We start from the raw sequence: 21,606 nt of genomic DNA on the forward strand, positions 1-21,606 counted from the left end.
GAAGGACATGAAGTGACATATGCAACGTATGTGGGTATTCGTGGGACATTAAAACTGAAACAATTGGAATGTTCCCGTCAAAATTGCCCCCTCTTTTTTTTTTCTTCGTAAGCAGAGCAAAACCATTTATATAACCATGAAACATCAGAATTGTAGGTCAATTAAACATAACATTGATCAGTAACAACTTTATGTGGTGAAGGGTTTTTTACTGTTTGTTGTAGTAAGCGATTTTGGGCGGTAGATGGCGGTGTTGGTACGTGACCTCCGTCTGCGTGTGGGGAAATGCCTGTATCTTTTGTTTGTATGTGTGTGTCCCCGTTCAGTAGTTTAGGTGGTACCCTTGAACTCGTGACCAAGTATTATGTAGTCGAAAATAGCCAGTTCGTTTGAAATGGTATGTGTAAGACTAGTATCATTCGTATGACGTGCATTCGTATGATTTCCCGTTCATATAAGTTTGGTTCGTGTGTTAGAGCGTTTCGTTTAGTTTTCACTCAGTTTCCAGGAGCTCGTCTACTGACCCGGAAGTTCGGAAAGCTGTACCGGGAATGTAGTGGTATAGTGTGTGATACCGTGCCCGAGCGGTAGACGCTTGGTGCCGGCATTCTGTGGATGGAGGTCCTGCTAGATGCCTGGTAAGTGTCCTGGCTTGTGACAGGCCTGGAAAGCACAAAGGAGACTGTCCTGGCGAAACCAGGAACCGGAAGTGGCCAATCGACGTCGGCATGGTATAGAGGTAAGTTTGTATTTATATAGGCCGGATCATCCCCTCCCACAACTCCAAGCTCCGCCTTCCCATATATATATATATATATATATATATATATATATTTATTTTTTATTCAAGTTTGATTTCCATTACTTTTATATTTAATCATCTTTAATCATACTAAAAATTTTAATTTTATAAACAAAACAAAAGAAAAAAAATACAATTTTAAAAAAATTCACAAATGATAAGTCGTTTTTCTCCACAATTCTTATCATTCCATAATCCTGAGTCATACATTTCCACACAATCTTCATTCCCTTTGACATTATTGGGTTCACCAGGTTTCCAGTTTGAGTAGCTGATTATCCTTCCATTTGGGTATCTAAAACTTCCCTCAGTCTGAATGTCATTAATACCAAGAAATGGATTCTTCTTATTTTGTAAAGCCACGGCTAGTACAGCTCGGTTCTCTTCTGCATTCGTTGGTGAAGCAAGCTGTCCTCCAGCTGAAGAGCAAATTGCTTTTCCATCATAGTAAGTTGCTTCCTGGCCATTTGTAATATAGATTTTGTCACCACTGTTTGCTCCTTTAGAGAAGACCAGGGCTTAAAGAAAATAAAACATGTATCAACTTTATTTGTTTTGCTTTATTAAATAATATTACACAGCACTAAAATGTTTCTAGCATTCTGTGATTTTTCTTGGAATCATAGATTATTCAGAATCCGAAATAATATTTAATAATAAAAATGTTTAAAAATGTCCCGGGAAATGTTGAATATATCAGTGACTACATGTCTAAAATTGTAATTAAAAAAAAAAAAAAAAAACTGTTTAACCATTATACCGAATATGTGAATACAATACAATGTACAATACATTTGCTAAAGTTTTAGATTTGGACTACTAACCTTTCTTCTGAGCCTCTAACTTAGATCGAAGCTGTTGTTCCATGGAGGTTACTTTAAGTTCCAGTGCTTCAAGAGCTAAAATGATAACCAATATCAACATGTGATGAATTCACATTATGACAAACATCTGGATACTATAAGTTATTGGTTTGTAGCCCCAGTGTTGGGACCTAAAATAAGTTCCCATTTAATTTTAGTGACTTCCCACTGGTAGGAACAGGCAGATCATAATTATTATTGTCCAAGTTGTTTGTGGTTACAGTAGTGGTATCACTTACCAGAGTGCAAAGTACAACAATGATAGTGGGAAGAGTCTAATAAATGTGTTTTGTAAAAGGGGTTGCTTAGTACATCATTTGATTTTAGAAAGGAAAAAGCACTTTTTTATGACACCAACAATACAGTAAACACATGTGCCCTTCCTGTAAGGACACATTTTGTGAGATTACATAATACTGTAAATCAAGAGATTAAAGAAAGTGAGTGGAGTAGACAGATACAGAACATATATTTATTAATTGCAAATACAATCTTACATAAATGTTAAATATGAGCGTTCTGTGACATAATCTATAAAAAGTAATACACACCCTTCATTTTGTCTAATGAACAAATTGACTATATGCCCGGGAGACTGGCTTCAAACAATATGAGACAACATACTGCTCTAATAAAATTAGCTATAACCTTTAGATTTAGAAGCTGAAAAGGCATTTGATCCCCTAATTTGTAAATGTATGCCACCCTGAAAAAAATTTATCTTTCAAAACCATTCTGAATTACTGTAAGTGTTCTATACACAATATAACAATTGTTAAAAATAAAATTGTCTGAGGAGGTAGAATTATGCATAGACATTGTTTATGTAGAGTAATGTAAGGCTTTATCTTCCAACCTCCTGAGGTTAATGACCTATAAAGCCATTAGGGCATAGGCGTGCGCATGGGGTGTGCCGGGTGTGCCTGGGCACACCCTAATCACACCTCCGTGCTGCACTGCCTCTGGGCAGACTGACATGTCGGGTCCTCGGTCTATGACCGAGGACCCGACACAGGAGGGGGCCGGCGGCGTGCACACAATGCCGCCGGGTGAGAGGCCCCTCCTGTCCGTCTGACCTGATCCTCAGTCTGCAGCTCCGCTGGGAGTGAGCTGCAGACTGAAGTATCTCGCGATCTCCAGCCTGTCAGAGCGTTGCCACGGCAACGCTCTGCCTGGAGATCGCGAGACTCACCATGTGGTCTGCAGCTCACACCCGGCGGAGCTGCAGACTGAAGAGAGAGGGCGCCCACTGGACCACCAGGGCAGGTATTTAAACCCCCCTCTGCCCCCTGTCACTCACTTCCCCCCCACCCTGCCTCTGCACCCATACCCCCCTAACCCCTGTCCCTAGCCCTCTAACCCCCTAACCCCTGTCACTCACTGCCCCCCACCCCCCCTAACCCCTGTCCCTACCCCTCTAACCCCTGTCACTACCCCTCTAACCCCTGCCACTACCCCTCTAACCCCTGTCCCTAACCCCTGTCACTACCCCCCAACCCCTGTCCCTAACCCCTGTCACTACCCCCCAACCCCTGTCACTACCCCTCTAACCCCCTAACCCCTGTCACTACCCCCTTAACCCCTGTCACTACCCCCTTAACCCCTGTCACTACCCCTCTAACCCCTTTCACTACCCCTAACCCCTTTCACTACCCCTCTAACCCCTGTCACTACCCCTCTACCTCCCTAACCCCTGTCACTACCCCGCTAACCCCTGTCACTACCCCTCTAACCCCCTAACCCCTGTCACTACCCCTCTACCCCCCTAACCCCCGTCACTACCCCCTAACCCCGTCACTACCCCCCCAACCCCTGTCACTACCCCCCTAACCCCTGTCACTACCCCCCTAACTCCTGTCACTACCCCCTAACTCCTGTCACTATCCCCTAACTCCTGTCACTACCCCCTAACCCCTGTCACTTTCCCTCTACTCCCCTAACCCATGTCACTGCCTCTCCACCCCCCAACCCCTGTCACTGCCCCTCTACCCCCCTAACTCCTGTCTCTACCCCCCAACCCCTGTCACTACCCCTCTACCCCAACCCCGTTCACTGCCCCTCTACCCCCTAACCCCTGTCACTACCCCAACCCCTGTCACTACCCCTCTACCCCCCAACCCCTGTCACACCACTCTACCCCCTAACCCCTGTCACTGCCCCTTTACCCCCCTAACCCATGTCACTGCCTCTCCAACCCCCTTAACCCCTGTCACTTTCCCTCTACTCCCCTAACCCATGTCACTGCCTCTCCACCCCCAACCCCTGTCACTGCCCCTCTACCCCCCTAACTCCTGTCTCTACCCCCCAACCCCTGTCACTACCCCTCTACCCCAACCCCGTTCACTGCCCCTCTACCCCCTAACCCCTGTCACTCCCCCAACCCCTGTCACTACCCCTCTACCCCCCAACCCCTGTCACACCACTCTACCCCCTAACCCCTGTCACTGCCCCTTTACCCCCCTAACCCATGTCACTGCCTCTCCAACCCCCTTAACCCCTGTTACTGCCCATCCACTCCCCCACCCCCTGTCACTGCCCCTCTACCCCATCCCCTGTCATTACCCCTCTATCCCCAACCCCTGTCATTACCCCTCTATCCCCCTAACCCGTCACTACCCCTCTACCACCCCTAACCCCTGTTACTCCCCCCAAACCCCTGTCACTAACCGTCTACCCCCGCTACCTCCTGTCACTGCCCCTCCACCCCTCCACCCCCCCACCTCCTGTCTCTCTACCCCCCCAACCCCTGTTGCTGCCCCTCCACCCTCCTAACCCCTGTCGCCCACACAGTGCACCCCTCACAATCATACACACTGTACCCAACACACACACTTAATCCCTCACAATTACACAAACTGTACCCCTCGCAATCACACACACTGCACCCCTTACACGCTGCACCGCTCACAATCACACACACTGCACAGCTCAGCTCACAATCACACATACACTGCACCTACGTATACTTGTATTTGTGTGTGTGTATGTGTATATATATATATATATATGTGTGTGTGTGTGTGTGTGTATATAAAAATACATATATACACGGCGTGTGTTTGTGCTTTAGGGTGCACACCCTAATGCAACAGGCTGCGCACGCCTATGCATTAGGGTAGTATGAAGTCGAGATTCTGTGGAATTTTTTCTTTAGTCTTAAATGCCACTATGCACCTGGAAATATGTAGCAGCACATATATTTCATTCTAATGTTAGATGTCTATATTACATTAAGGACAATAAGATAAATCCATAGCATGAATTATTTGTAATTTATATCAAGGGTAAAAATGACTTTTTATTTACTTTTAAAATTATTTTTGCATACTAGATAACAGCAGCTATCAATATTATGGATACATGTTTGCTTTAAGTGGAAATAAACACAATTTGTACATCTTTCACCATCTGATGCAATTAACATGAGAAAATGACAAGATTATTATTAGGAAAATTACATTTTACACATACCTGAAGCCCTGCTGTCTCCTCTCTCTCCTTTTTGACCTGGTGATCCCTGTTGTCCTGTTAGTCCTGGAGGTCCAGGAATTCCTGGAGGTCCTTTGGTTCCTTGTAATCCAATTGGTCCTAAACATATTTAAATTAACACAAATTAATACCAATATAATGAGTTGATGTCTTATCATTGTTTAACTCACTTTATGCCATCAATCAAAACCAAGTATTTTACATGTAATAGCATTAATAGCAAAATGTGAACATGTATCTGTTAATCTGTGAAATGATATGTTCAATGCTCTGTGAGACATACAGAACATACAGAACTATGTTGCTCAATTTTTTTTTCAAGTACATCAATTCTAAAAAAAAAATCAAAAAATGTAAGTGCAGGTACACTGGAAACAGATGGGTCTGTTAGTTAATGGGGACTCAGACATGTTAAATAACTATTTTTCTTCAGTATATACTAATGAGGATCCTATGGCAAGAGATATGCAAATGATTGCAGCAAAATACTTGCAGATAACTTGCGATTGGATGACTCGAGAAAAGGTGCTACAGCAGTGAAAGAAAATTAATGTAAATAAAGCTCTGGGGCCTGACGGTATTCACCCACGAGTACTTAAGGAGCTAAGTGGGGAAATAAGTGAACCTCTGTATTTAATTTTTCAAGATTCTTTTGTTTCAGGTATTGTACTGGAGGAAGGTAGATGTCGTTCCTATATTTAAAAAGGGTTCAAAAAGCTTAACTTTTGTGAATATTTGATGGGCTATTAAGGAATAATATTCAGAAATTCATTGCGAAGAACTTTGTTATTAGCAATAATCAGCATGGTTTAATAAAACATAGGTCATGTCAATCTAACCTAATTGCATTCTATGAAGAAGTAAGTAAAAGTATAGATCAGGTTGCTGCAGTGGATGTGATCTACTTGGATTTTGCCAAGGCATTTGATATGGTTCCTCACTAGGTTAGTCTTCAAACTAAAATAAATTGGTCTAGATGAATATTCTTGTTGTTGGGTAGAACATTGGCTGAAGGAGTACAACGAGTTGTCATTAATGGTACATTTTCAAGCTGGGCAAAAGTGGTAAGTGGTGTCCCTCAGGATTCTGATTTGGGACCGCTTCTATTTAACAAAATTATAAATGCTCTTGAAATAGGCATTGAACGCCATATTTTAGTGTTTGCAAATGACACAAAACTTTGTAAAGTAATAAAATGTGAGCTGAGCTGGACATTGCTTTGCTGCAGAGGGATTTGGATAAATTGGGGTACTGGGCACTCAAATGGCAGATGAAATCTAATGTAGAGAAATGCAAAGTTATGCACTTCAGGGTCAAGAATACACAAGCAACTCACACCCTAAATGGTAGTGAATTAGGGAGAACCATGCATGAGATGGATTTGGGAATTGTTATAGACAGCAAATTAGGTAACAATATGCAATGTCAATCTGCAGTTGCTATGGCCAGTAAGGTTTTGTCATGTATAAATAGGGGCATAAATTCTCGGGATGAAAATATAATTTTGCCTCTTTATAAATCGCTGGTAAGACCACACCTTAATTATGCTGTGCAATTTTGGGCACCTGTTCTAAAGAAGGATATCATGGCACTAGAAAAAGTGCAGAGATGAGCTAAATTGTTAAAAGGAATGGAGCATTTTAGTTATGAAGAAAGGTTAAAAAAAGTAGATATCTTTAGTTTGGAAACAACAGCACCTCAGATGGGGATTTGATAACATTATACAAATATATTCGGGGCCAGTACAAACCTTTATCTGGAAATCTATTCATAAACCGGGCTATACATAGTACATGAGATCATGCATTTAGGCTGCAAGAAAGGAGATTTCATCTAAGGCAAAGAAAAGGGTTTTTTTTACAGTAAGAGCAATAAGGATATGGACTTCTCTGCCTGGAAAGGTGGTTTCATCAGAGTCAATCCAGATGTTTAAACAACAATTGGATAAATACTTCCAAAAACATAACTGTGGCGAAACCGACCTCACCACGTGTCCTTGAGGGGGTTGCTTGCCCGCCTCTTGCCTTTGGACTATGGATCTGACTTTATGTGAATGTGTTAACCCAGATAGCTATGCCATGGAGCCCATTCATGTAGTTAAAGACGTCGGCTCCATGGCAATTGAACTGTGTGAATAGGATCTGAGCGCTATTTGGTAGTTTTGTGCGCTCAGATCCCAGTTGTCTGGGGATATGTGACATGTCTGTGTTTTATGTATAAAATGTGACTTTGTGTATTTTATAGTATTTTAATGCTTTGTGCTCACCATGTGCATAATGGAGTCTTGTCTCTGTCCTGGGAGATAATTGAATTACTTCTCAATTATCTCCAGGATAGAAGACTCTGAAACTGGTCTGGGCCAGAAAGTCATGCTGGCAGGGGTTTTTAAAAGATACTTTACTAACTTTTGAACCCCTGGTCTGATTCATGCCATTTTATAATATGTTGTTCCCCTGAATGGATTGATTGTGAATATGTAATTTTTATGTGAATGTGATGTATGGTTTTAGAGTTATGAAAGTTGGGTAAAAAGTATGTTTTAAACTGTATGTGTAATTGGATTACCTCTCAGGCTAAGGGGAGGGAATCTGTGGGATGTAACCATTGTGTAATTGGTGTATTGTAAATCCCTCCCTTGCATGGGAGAATCCTTTATAAGACAGTGTGTGAATAAATCTTGAGTTCCTGCTTAACCCTCAAAGTGAAGTGTCGTCTCATTATTGGGGGAGGATTTATTGTATGCTGTTCCAGTTTGACTGCTAGGAGTGTAAACCTATTCGCATGGTTGTTCCTATTCGGCTGTATACAGCATTCATACGCCTGAGAGCATTCATATGCTTCTCCGATTCGGTGGTTGTGGTGTCTGCCAGAGTGCTTGGAGTCCTTAGGAAACACTAGGAGCATCCTTTAATGGAGGTACCCAGTCGGGGTGCCCGTCGATCCGTTACATTACAGGGATATAATTTCTAATTAGTGGGGTAATAGCTGATTGATCCAAGGACATATCTGACTGCCATTTTGGGGTCAAGAAGGAATTTTTTTCCTAGTTTGTTGCAAAATTGGAAGCGCTTTAGACTAGGTTTTTTGCTTTCTTTGGATCAACAGCAAAAACATATGTGAGGAAGGCTGAACTTGATGGACGCAGGTCTCTTTTCAGCTATGTAACAATGTAACTATGTAACAGTATTTGCTGTAATTTGTGATTATTAATTTAACAATTTTCTAACCACTATAAAAGGGTTTAGCTGGTGACAAATGTGGCTGAGGTTAAATCAGTGTTCCATAGATAATGATTATAAATTAAGCTGTTTACCTTGCTCGCCTTTTTCACCCCTTGGTCCTGTGATCCCATCTTTTCCTGGTAGCCCGTCTTTTCCTGCTGATCCACATGTAATGACAGTACATGTATTTTTTTCTGTATCTTGGCATATCTGGCTACTGGCTGCTACAAATGGCACAGTAAGTGCAATGAAACCGAGAATCCAAAAATGGTTCATATTTCAAGTCTTTAATACCTATAGATTAAAATTTATAAACAAATATAAATGTAAAAATAAATAAAACATTAAAAGAAGCACATATATAAAGAAAAAAGTCTGCATAACAAAAAAAAATACAAAAATGTGTATGATGCATCTATCAAAGTAGTCATAAAGCAATTAATACCTTCTACCTTTACCTTGATTCAAATGTGCTTGCTGGTGAAAGCGTTGAAAAAAATGGGACAGGCACATCAATATATACTCCTTAGCTACCTCCAAAGAAAAGATTATTAGATGATAATTCTGCAGTGCATTGCAAAATGCAAACAAACTCTGGAGAAACAATGAAAATGACAGATTTTTTAGATTATTGTTGGAGAAAATAAATAATTGGCATGATTCTGATATGCAAATAAAACACATTATCTTGCAGACAAGATATTTGTTTTAACATTCCTTTAGTATTTTTATTAGCTTAAAAACGCACATATATATTTAAAACTCTTTTATTTCAAAAGTCAATATTTACTGGAGATATGGAAAGAACATTTTTAAAGTCTTAATAAATGCAGCTTATACAGTACCTATATTGCATTTTGTTTCTTTAGCAAAGATTTAATTAAGATAATATCAGCAACTAATACATTTATTTTGTTTTTCTTTTTTTGTCCATGTAATTAAAACAAAAGGCATTTAACTTTGACATTCAGTTTCACTGATGCCTCAGGTTAAGTATGCATGGCCACCTTCTTCAATGGTTCCTGTTGTGCTAAGTGGTGGTCTCAGACTTGGGCTTGCCAGGTCTTGGAGTGGAGACATGGGGTGACAAAATAAGCATGGTTTATGTTATTAACGACTCTCCAACAGTCTTGATTCTTTTGTGACACTTGATTCTTAGGCGCTTATATTTTAACATCTGGATTGTAGTGCATCGTGTGCATGGTGAAGAAAATGCCAGCGACGACTCTTTCTTGTTGTAGTTGAACCATTTTTGGAGAGCAGCACTGGTTCACCACTTTTTTGCTTTCCCTGCACAACCTTCTTATCCCCTTAGGAACAGAGGCAATTGTGCATGTTCTGACCAAAACCAAATGTAAATAAAACCTGGAATTTGTGCTAAATGGCTGTTTAACTGTAATTCATATTAAGTGCAATCACACTTATTACATATTATTTTGTTCAGGAGAAACAGTGCTTTCGTTTCACATCAAATATGTATATATGAAAAATAATTCAATATGAATAAAATCTAAAAAGTTTGAGAAATTAAGAAATTTTTATTTTTCAAAGTTCTGCATGGCATTTTAACTGTAAATGTCATAATACGGTTAGCTTTTACTGCAATAAAATACAAATATGTGTGCTCAGCAATGTCTCACGAATACAACAAATATAACATTACCCCCCATATACAGGTTTTATGGTATTTTGGAAAGTTTACATGGTCAAATTATAGGGCTTGCAAATTCAATTCTCTGGACTTTCTGCCTGGGTTGTCAGGCAGGTCCTTCAAATTGTTATTAGTAAAATCACTTAATGATGTCATAAATGATGTTTAAATATATATAGATATATAGATATACACACACATATATATATATATATATATATATATGTGTGTGTGTGTGTATATCTATATATAATTATATATATATGTATATATATATAAAACGTAAGGAAGTCAGGCACTCTACCTTTAAGAGTTTGTTGAGATGAACCTCGGTGCTGCACAGCGTGGATAAATAAAGATGTTGAAGAGAGCACTCCAGAGGATTTGTTTAACAAGTTTTATATGTGATGCAAAATGATCAACGTTTCGACCCAAGCGGTCTTTGTCAAGATGTGAGTACTAGTGAATAAGTTGTATATATGGGACATAAATGGCAATAATATAATCACACTTAGTGGGTATTAGGTGAAACAAACACACAAATTACCCTTAGTTAGCTGTATTGTAGATAACGGATTCCTCTTATATCCTCAAGGCAATAACAACAAAACACCAAAAAATGGCAATCTACAATACAGAAATAATAGAGAGGGACATAGCGCAATATTGTCACAGAGAATAGAAATAAGTAGTATAGAGGATTGCACTCACAAACATAGTTTGATTGAAGGCATATCAAATATAATGGTGTGGAAACTTCAGGACTGGTTGGACATCAATTTCATGCATAGGAGGAAAAAGAGAAATAATAGTGCAGAGTATCCAAGTAAAAAAGTTACACGCTTTATTCACAAATACACTTACAAAATGGAAGTGTCAAACAGACACATCAGGTTCAGATGGAATAACGAATCCCAATGGAAGAATTCTTTATTTCCCTATTTATTTCTATTTATTTATTATTATTCTTTCTTATTTTTCTTTATTCACCTATCTAACTTTATTTATTTTTCATGCTGCTTGAAGTCATTTATATATATACCTCTTTTGAGTAACTTTATTTTATCTTATATTTTCTGTATCAGTTGGAGGCTTTCTTAATGTTGTTTCTATTGTCAATCAATATTCATATGTGATATGTTGTTGATTCTGCATATTGTTTCCGTTTTTCTGTATAATGTGGACTTGTGTTTGAACGTATGAACGAAGTGGAATTCTTCCCCCTGCCACTTCCGCATCTGTGAGTGAAATCAAAGCGAGGCTTGGCCAGCAACTCCGGAACGCATGACGTAACCGGAAGTGGTATGGAGTCCGAACCCGGAAGTAAGCGATTAAGCTGGCGTTTTCGCGCCAAAACGGACGGATTTAAAAAGGGAGACTGTGGACTAAGATCTTATGCCTGCATATGGACGGTATTATGCTCGATGCCCCTGAGGAAGTTCAACTTTGAACGAAACGCGTAGGGCTTGTTCAGTACAGTGTTTAGAGTATTTTACTGCTGATTTTATTCTACATTTTTATTTTATTTTATTTGTACATCTGGCTTTCCTGCTCCATTGGATTCTTCCATTGGGATTCGTTATTCCATCTGAACCTGATGTGCCTGTTTGACACTTCCATTTTGTAAGTGTATTTGTGAATAAAGCGTGTAACTTTTTTACTTGGATACTCTGCACTATTATTTCTCTTTTTCCTCCTATGCATGAAATTGATGTCCAACCAGTCCTGAAGTTTCCACACCATTATATTTGATATGCCTTCAATCAAACTATGTTTGTGAGTGCAATCCTCTATACTACTTATTTCTATTCTCTGTGACAATATTGCGCTATGTCCCTCTCTATTATTTCTGTATTGTAGATTGCCATTTTTTGGTGTTTTGTTACTATATTGGATAAGGTAGCGGCTAGGGAGCTTCCTATTTCATTAGAGGACCTGATCTTATTGATATAGATAATAGGATTCGTGACAGACTCTATACCAAGAATAGGAATAGATGTTTTGTTACACTTAATACTCCTAGAGTTGCTAATTCTGAGAACTTCAAGGTATCAGAGGAGGAACCCATGCAATTAGGGGTTGCCAAACTCTCTGATGCTGTAAAATTGCATGGGAGAAAGGAGGGACTTTACTTGTACTGTGGCAGGAAGGACCATATGATAAAAGAATGTCCTGTGCTTCCGGAAAACTCTCGCACCTAAGTCCTTACAGGGGATTGGCCTTGGGTGTGATATCTAAGTCCCCAAAATTGCCTCTTAACCGATTGCTTCTCCCTGTTTCTCTGCATATAGGAATCAATTGCTTAGCTGGGCACACACTAGCCCTGGTTGATTCCGGGGCAGCTGAGAATTTCATAGATACTGGTTTTGTTAAGAAAAACTACATTCCCATTAGAGAGAAGAAGACACCCTTGGCCATAGATGGTAGACCATTATGCGCTATGCTGGGTCCAAGGATGAATGCTGTCCCCGCCCCCTGAAAATCCCCTCCACTAAAACACATGTCCACAAAAACACACCCACATACACAGACACACACTAACTAATTTGACACACTCTCACTGACAAACACACAGTCAGTGACAGACACACTCATACTCTCATTGACAGACACACACATGCATGTACCCATACTCTGTACACAGTGTGCCATCCTCACACATATAACAATATGATACACTGACATGTACCTATTCTCTGTACATTGCACACAGAGAACTGCATGCACTGTAATATGCCACACACACTCACACCCGCTGGTGTGTGGGGGGGGAGACATATGTGGGAAGGTGACAGTGTGGGGGCGTTGTGGGGTAGGGTGACATTATGGGTGTCAGTGTGGGGGAAGTGTGTGGAAGCGCAACAGTGTGTGTGTTTGTGACAGTTTGTGACAGTGTGGAGGTCAGTGTGTGTGTGTTGGTGACAGTGCAAAAGGGCAGTGTCTGTGTTGGTAACAGTGTTGGGGGCAGTGTGTGTTGGTGACAGTGTGGGGGGCAGTGTGTGTGTGTGTGTGTGTTTGTGTGGTTGATGGTGATAGTGTGGGGGCAGTGTGGGGGTGTAGTGTGTGTGTTGGTGACAGTGTGAGGGGGCAGTGTGGGGGTGTAGTGTGTGTATTGGTGACAGTGTGGTGGGTGTGTGTGTGTTGGTAACAATGTAGGGAGGCTGTTTTAGTGACACGCGTCCCCACATTTAAATACCATTTTTCTTATTTTTCAGTAAAACATTCCCTAGAGGTCCAGTGTACTTCCTGGTGGTCTGATGGGCAGCTTGCCAGATCTGCAGCTCTGCCAGGTGCGGAGCTGTAGACTATGTGATAGAGGTCTCACGAGCACCCAGAAAGTAACTCGTATTGGCGATGCTCTGGAAGGTTGCGAGACCTCTATCAGATGGTCTGCAGCTCTGCACTACGCAGAGCTGTTGACCGAAGACGCTAGGTCCTCTCCACATGGGCAGACTGCTAAGAGGAGCCCCACACATTGCAGTATACAGGGCAAGCACCTCCTAGTGTTGAGTCTGCGATCACGGACCAAGGAACCGACCAGTCAATCCACCCAAAGGCGTTTTAAATGTCCACGAGGCCTTTGGCGACAGTCTAAATCACCTAATTTGAACGCCGCCTCTGGCCATATAATGCATCTCTATCAAGAGATGCTTAATGGTTAGGGATGCAAATGGCGACAACCCCCACCCCACCTCCTTGGCTGAGATCATCAGAATTGTGACAATAGTAGTAACAATAGTCCCAGCATGTTTTGTAAGATTTTCTCAGAGCTATGAGTGTCCCAAATGGATCCATCAATAGTACACTTCCCGGGACCACCACAGCTAGATAGTTCCTATTGTGTACCATGTTGTCCATTCAAGGGAAAACCCAATGCAGAATGTCCACTTTGCGTTCCACTCAACTTGGGCATCGAGAAACAATTCACTTGTTGTTTTGCTACAGATATAATGAAGGCACTTTTTAAAATCCTGCTTACAAAGGAAAATAATCAAGAATGCAATGAATCCTCAAGTTTGACACTGTATTCTTTGTTGTTCTGCAAAGAATGGTTTTGGAAACAATATACAGTTTCCAAGTGCCTCCAATTTAAAGATATACAGCCCTCCCCTTCTAAATCAGCCCAGACTTTTTATGACTTTCCAACTAGACTTCCATGCAGCTGAATTTCCTTTGAGCACTTGTCTGCCTCTTGAGGTTAGCTCTGTTGAGCTAAACAACCAGGAAGCAACAGAATGTTTATCTGACAATTTACAAAAGTGCCAATTTGTATTGAAATCTGCCCTTTTTGTAAAATGAAAAAAAAGAGGACACAGTCTTCACACATAAAGTACTTCAGCAAATTAAAGTGCTTTAGGGCTCTTGAGCACAATGGGTCAACAAAGACTTTATGGGCTATCAATGCTATCCATAGAAAATGAAGTATGAGGAACTTTGATTTAGGAAAAATAATTTATGCATTTGCTAAGAGAGATGTCCAAAGGGTAAAATTCACTCACAGGGTTATTTACTTACATGAGAATTCAAGGTGATTTCAAAGTGAATTTATCTTGAATTCTCACTTTAGAAAATAAATAATTTTATAATTTATAAATCAGAATAAAGCAAATATACTAGCTGTGACCCACTACATATAAAGTTTAAATTAATAAAAAAAAAATGGTAATAATTCCAGCAAATTGAGTAGTTTTTATATCACAAATATGATTTGGAAAACCTATAAATGGAAACAGAGAACCATAGTGTGACCTGTAAAACTAATGTTGATAATATGATATAAATATAATTATAATGTTGTATAATATGCCCAATGGGGTGCCAATACTGGCCAAACGATCCAATTATCAGGATGAAACACAGGAACGGAACCAAGCAGTCCAGGAAAAAATATTTATTTAAACATAATAGTAAATTACATAGTTACATAGCTAAAAATAGACTTGCGTCCATCAAGTTCAGCCTTCCTCACATTTGTTTTTTGCTGTTGATCCAAAAGAAGGCAAAAAAAAAAACAGTTTGAAGCACTTCCAATTTTGCAACAAGCTAGGAAAAAAATTCCTTCTTGACCCCAGAACGGCAGTCAGGTTTATCCTTGGATCAAGCAGTTATTACCCTACATTGAAAGATTATATCCTTGAATATTCTGTTTTTGCAAGTATGCATCTAGTAGCTGTTTGAACATCTGTATGGACTCTGATAAAACCACTTCTTTAGGCAGAGAATTCCACATCTTTATAGTTCGTACAGTAAAAAAAAACACTTTCCTTTGCCTTAGATGAAATCTTCTTTCTTCCAGTCTAAACGCATGACCTCGTATCCTATGTAAAGTCCGTTTTTTGAATAGATTTCCACACAATGGTTTGTATTGGCCCCAAATATATTTGTATAATGTTATCATATCCCCTGTCAGGTAATGTTTTTCTAAACTAAATAGGTTTAAATGTGTTAACCTTTCTTCATAGCTGATATGTTCCATTCCTTTTATTAATTTTGTAGACTGCCTCTACACCTTTTCTAGTGCCATAATATCCTTCTTTAGAACAGGTGCCCAAAATTGCACAGCATATTCAATATGTGGTCTTACCAGTGATTTATAAAGAGGCACAATTATATCCTCTCTCGAGAATGAATGACATTTCACATGGTAGCATAGTTTGTTGTCTATCCCAAGTCCTTTTCGTGTGTTGTTATCCCTAATTTGCTTCCATTAAGGGTATACGTTGCTTGTGTATTTTTTACGCCGAAGTGCATAACTTTGCATTTTTCAACATTACATTTTATCTTCCATTTGAGTGCCCAGTCCCCCAGTCTATCTAAATCCCTCTGCAGCAAATAAATGGGTACTATAAGAATGGTGTTAGAGGTAAAAACCAAAATCAAGCACCATCTATGAAGTAACCCTAAGAGTACAATATAAAGAATACAATATAAAAACAGGTATGTAAGAAAGTGAACAGCATACACGTTTTGGCTATCGCCTAAACCAGGGGTAGGCAACCTTCGGCTCTACAGATGTTTTGGACTACATCTCCCATAATGCTTTTACAGCCATATTGCTGGCAAAGCATCAAGGGAGATGTAGTCCACAACATCTGTAGAGCCGAAGGTTGCCTACCCCTGGCCTAAACCCTTCCTCCAGTGCTGATTTTCAAAGTGAATCAATGACTCCTTATATACCTCCCATACAGCTGCAGATAGTTTTACTAACGGCAATTAGTCATTTCCATCCATTTCTGATGACATCATATCCATAAACAACGGTGGAACACATTTCCAGGTTGTGGTGTCACATGATGTCCAATAGTGACATCACTTCCGAAAACTGATTTTTCAAAATTCCGTTCATTTTGCCAATTGCAATACAGTTTCTGCAGTTTGTACACATATCGGTGGTATAATCCACCATCTTATATAAGGGCAAATTAGTCTATACAATGATAAGGATAAGGGCAATGTAACATATATAGACAGCCTACTATAAGTAGATAAAAGGATATCATTAAAAATCTAAATTAAAATATATAATACTTAACAAGCATTGGCATTCACATAAAAATATATATAATGTAAAAAAAACTATAGATGATCTAAGGAATATAAGAAAGTGGAAATAGGATATATAAAAAGATATACAATGCAATGTTTTGTGGTCCCAGGACATACTTGAAAACGAGAGAAATGTCAATGTATCTTTCCTGGTAAAATATTTTATAAATAAAAAATAATACAAAGTGTATGATCCTAATAAACATAGGCATACACTTAAAAATCTAATAAAAATGTATAAAAACACACCCTAGGTAAACTAAGGGATATGCTAACTAAAAATATAAGAACGATATAAACAAAAATATTCCCTCTAATTGTGAAATTTCTAAATCTAAATTTAGCCCTGTTGGTGTGAGGGTGTCCATAATAAAAATCCACTTACTTTCCACTTTTGCTAATTCATTAAAATTAACTTCACCTTTCCAGGTAATTGTTTTTTTTTTTTTTTTTGTATAAATATTTTTTATTAAGTTTAAATATATGACAAGTACAATCAGAAATATCAAAGTTTGATAGTAATATTTCATAAAATTCCATAGACATTCTTGCACTTTCTAACGTTGGACAAACTGTATTTACATACAAATATTGGCAATGCTAAGGAAAAAAGAGAGAAGGAGCCCAGAATTTTTTTTAAATTTCTCGCACATTAAAATTTACAGTACTTTAAAATATCCTTCAATCTCATTTAACCAAGGAAATTTATACTTGATGTCATTACGTTATATTTCACATTGCCGTAAACTTACATAAAAATAAGATCAACATACAATAGTTAACATACAAAAGATGTCATGGGTATGGTGTATTCTATGCTTTACAAGTTTGGATAGAGCGCTGGGGATGCCTGAGAGGGGAAAGGGATCGCTATGCCTTTGTAAAATAATTGGTAATACTGTGAGTATTCAGACGTGTCCACATATAATCTGACTTATTAACATCTTCTAGTTTAAAGTCAAATTGCCCTATTGTAATAGTCAAACCATTTGGACCAAATTGTGTTATATTTCAAGATATTGCCATTATTAAAATAAAATGCTTTTCCCATAACTCCTTGAAAATTAATTTGAGTCAAAATTTCAATTGTGGAAGGAATGTTAGTACTCTTCCCGTGTCTTGAGATACAAATCTTTGTTGCCATGAATATATTTATTAATAAGAATTTTTCACATTTCTTTAAACCGTTGATTTTCAGATGGAAAAGAAAACTCTCCGGGGTGAGTTCTGGTAACTTTAAAACTAAGTCTTTACAAAGATTTAACACAAATTCCTTAATCTGACTTGGTTTTAAACAGTCCCACCATATATGTTTTAGTGTTCCAATTCCGCTATCGCATCTCCAACATCGATTAGTATATTGGGAGTTAAATTTACATACAGTTGCAAGAAAAAGTATGTGAACCCTTTGGAATGATATGGATTTCTGCACAAATTGGTCATAAAATGTGATCTGATCATCATCTAAGTCACAATAGACAATCACAGTCTGCTTAAACTAATAACACACAAAGAATAAAATGTTGCCATGTTTTTATTGAACACACCATGTAAACATTCACAGTGCAGGTGGAAAAAGTATGTGAACCCCTAGACTAATGACATCTCCAAGAGCTAATTGGAGTGAAATGTCAGCCAACTGGAGTCCAATCAATGAGATGAGATTGGAGGTGTTGGTTACAGCTGCCCTGCCCTATAAAAAACACACCAGTTCTGGGTTTGCTTTTCACAAGAAGCATTGCCTGATGTGAATGATGCCTCGCACAAAAGAGCTCTCAGAAGACCTACGATTAATAATTGTTGACTTGCATAAAGCTGGAAAGGGTTATAAAAGTATCTCCAAAAGCCTTGCTGTTCATCAGTCCACGGTAAGACAAATTGTCTATAAATGGAGAAAGTTCAGCACTGCTGCTACTCTCCCTAGGAGTGGCCGTCCTGTAAAGATGACTGCAAGAGCACAGCGCATACTGCTCAATGAGGTGAAGAAGAATCCTAGAGTGTCAGCTAAAGACTTACAAAAGTCACTGGCAAATGCTAACATCCCTGTTAGCGAATCTACAATACGTAAAACACTAAACAAGAATGGATTTCATGGGAGGATACCACAGAGGAAGCCACTGCTGTCTAAACAAAACATTGCTGCATGTTTACAGTTTGTACAAGAGCACCTGCATGTTCCACAGCAGTACTGGCAAAATATTCTGTGGACAGATGAAACAAAAGTTGAGTTGTTTGGAAGAAACACACAACACTATGTGTGGCGAAAAAGAGGCACAGAACACCAACATCAAAACCTCATCCCAACTGTGAAGTATGGTGATGGGGGCATCATGGTTTGGGGCTGCTTTGCTGCGTTAGGGCATGGACGGATTGCTATCATCGAAGGAAAAATGAATTCCCAAGTTTGCAGGAGAACTTAAGGCCATCTGTCTACCAGCTGAAGCTCAACAGAAGATGGGTGTTGCAACAGGACAATGACCCAAAGCATAGAAGTAAATCAACAACAGAATGGCTTAAACAGAAGAAAATATGCCTTCTGAAGTGGCCCAGTCAGAGTCCTGACCTCAACCCAATCGAGATGCTGTGGCATGACCTCAAGAAAGTGATTCACACCAGACATCCCAAGAATATTGCTGAACTGAAACAGTTCTGTAAAGAGGAATGGTCAAGAATTACTCCTGACCGTTGTGCACGTCTGATCTGCAACTACAGGAAACGTTTGGTTGAAGTTATTGCTGCCAAAGGAGGTTCAACCAGTTATTAAATCCAAGGGTTCACATACTTTTTCCACCTGCACTGTGAATGTTTACATGATGTGTTCAATAAAAACATGGCAACATTTCATTCTTTGTGTTATTAGTTTAAGCAGACTGTGATTGTCTATTGTTGCGACTTAGATGATGATCAGATCACATTTTATGACCAATTTGTGCAGAAATCCATATCATTCCAAATAGTTCACATACTTTTTCTTGCAACTGTAGTCTAGAAGGGACTAAATACCATCGATTTAACATTTTGTAAAAGTTTTCGAGAATATTTATACAGTGTACCGATTTTGAAAGGACTCCGTCCATAGATGGCGCGGGAATATATTATCTAGATCTTCTTCCCACTTTAAGATGGAGTTTATTTTAGATTCTGGTGCAGATTTAATTATAATCTGTCTAATTCTTGAAGATTTTGGAAGTTGTGAACCATATATGATCAAGTCTAAGGGAGACTGATCTATTGTTTGTATTGTTTTAAGGAAATTAACAATTCTTAAAGGACAACTCTAGTGCCAGGAAAACATACTTGTTTTCCTGGCACTAGAGTGCCCTGAGGGTGCCCCCACCCTCAGGGACCCACTCCCGCCGGGCTCTTGGGGGAGGAAGGGGTTAAACTTACCTCTTTCTCCAGCGCCGGGCGGGGAGCTTTTCTCCTCCTCTCCTCCTTCCTTGCGATGTCATCGGCTGAATGCGCATGCAATGCTTTCCTATGGACGCTTGCGTGCTCTCACTGTGATTTTCACAGTGAGAAGCACGCAAGCGCCTCTAGCGGCTGTCAATGAGAGGCTGGATTAACCCTCAGTATAAAAAAAAGGGTTAATCCTAGAGGGACCTGGCACCCAGACCACCTCATTAAGCTGAAGTGGTCTGGGTGCCTAGAGTGGTCCTTTAAGTATGTGAATTTTTCATTGTTAGGGAGATCATATTTATGTTGCAAATCATAAAAGGTGTTAGGAGAAGTATTAAATCCTAGTAAACCAATTTTTAATGTTTTCTCCTAACCATCTGGTTAGGTCGAGGTCTCTTATATATAGTTTAACTATGTCCAATGGAGCTTTACCCAAAACTTGGTTTTGATTAAGAAATATTTTTTTTTTAATCGGATCGATTGATTTAAACATTTGTAGAATTATCCAATTATCTATTTTCAGGTTCCTATACTTTTTTTTTTGTCAAGCCAGAAAAGGAAATAGGGATCTATTCCTGCACACTGTTCTTTCTCCATCGTATGCCATGTTTTCTCTCTAGATTTCATGTTACCCCATACTAAATAATTGGAGAACATGTATTGTGGATCAACTGAATGTTAGGGAAGGACATTCCACCTTCTTTTGAGTGTGTAGTCATTATCTTTCTATTCATTCTTGATTTTTTTTATTGGACCACACAAAAGAATAGAACAAATCAAACAAATCTAAAATCTTGTTCAGTACTCTAATTGGGATCGTACGAAATAGATATTCAAGTTTCAGGCATTAAATATGCCTTTATTGTATTTCTTCTACCCATCAAAGAAAGTGTTGATTTTTCCCATTTTCTGACCTGATCTTTAAGGTCTTTAAAGGGACTCTACAGTACCAGGAAAACAAGCCGTTTTCCTGGCACTGCAGATCCCTTCTCCCTTCTCCCTCCCACCCCCCATCCCATGTTGCTTGAAACCCCTTCAGTGACTTACCTGTATCCAGCTCCGATGCCCTTCGGCGCTGGGTCAGGGTCTGCCCACGCTCCTCCGACGCCGACGTCATCCAGCGGGGGAGACCTATTGAGCATACGCGGCCCGTGGCGGGGAAGACCTAATGCGTATGGGTGGCAATGCCCGCACATTAGACCTCCCCTAAGGAAAGCATTGAATAATGCTTTCAATGCTTTCCTATGGGGATTTCAGCGACGCTGGAGGTCCTCACATAGCGTGAGGACGTCCAGCGACATTATAACACACTTTTGATGTTCTATGATGAGTGTCCTCTAGTGGCTGTCTAGGAAGACTTAACCCTTCAAGGTAAATATTGCAGTTTATGAAAACTACCATAATTACACTTGCAGGGTTAAGGGTAGTGGGAGTTGGCACCCAGACCACTCCAATAGGCAGAAGTGGTTTGGGTGCCTGGAGTGTCCCTTTAAGTAAACTCATATAATTTATATTTACCCAAGATTCTATGTCAATGTTTATTATAATTCCAAGGTATTTTATTGTTTGTAAATCCCAATTATATTTATGTGTTAATTTAAGTAATTTTACCTGATCCTGAGTTAGGTTCCTATA

The 21,606-nt window shown here is 39.4% G+C and overlaps 1 protein-coding gene across 1 annotated transcript; it reads right to left on the reverse strand.

Moving 5' to 3' along the window:
• Positions 1 to 934: 934 nt before the first annotated feature.
• Positions 935 to 21,088, reverse strand: LOC134574803 (pulmonary surfactant-associated protein D-like). Its single transcript, XM_063433871.1, has 4 exons — positions 21,019 to 21,088; positions 5,137 to 5,253; positions 1,627 to 1,701; positions 935 to 1,320 (listed from the first exon to the last, which is right to left on the reverse strand). Exons 1-4 carry the CDS (start codon positions 21,086 to 21,088, stop codon positions 941 to 943), a joined length of 642 nt encoding a protein of 213 aa, XP_063289941.1. The 3' UTR covers positions 935 to 940.
• Between the last annotated feature and the right edge of the window lie 518 nt (positions 21,089 to 21,606).

The sequence above is a fragment of the Pelobates fuscus genome, chromosome 10 (genome assembly GCF_036172605.1).
Source record: "Pelobates fuscus isolate aPelFus1 chromosome 10, aPelFus1.pri, whole genome shotgun sequence".
NCBI lineage: Eukaryota > Metazoa > Chordata > Amphibia > Anura > Pelobatidae > Pelobates > Pelobates fuscus.

Coding starts and splice junctions, on each gene's coding strand:
- LOC134574803 (XM_063433871.1), bottom strand. CDS start 21,088: ATGACGTCGGCGTCGGAGGAGCGTGGGCAGACCCTGACCCAGCGCCGA. Junction 5,254..21,018: donor GGCATCGGAGCTGGATACAG/GTAAGTCACTGA, acceptor AAATATGTTTAG/GACCAATTGGATTACAAGGA. Junction 1,702..5,136: donor AGGAGACAGCAGGGCTTCAG/GTATGTGTAAAA, acceptor TTATCATTTTAG/CTCTTGAAGCACTGGAACTT.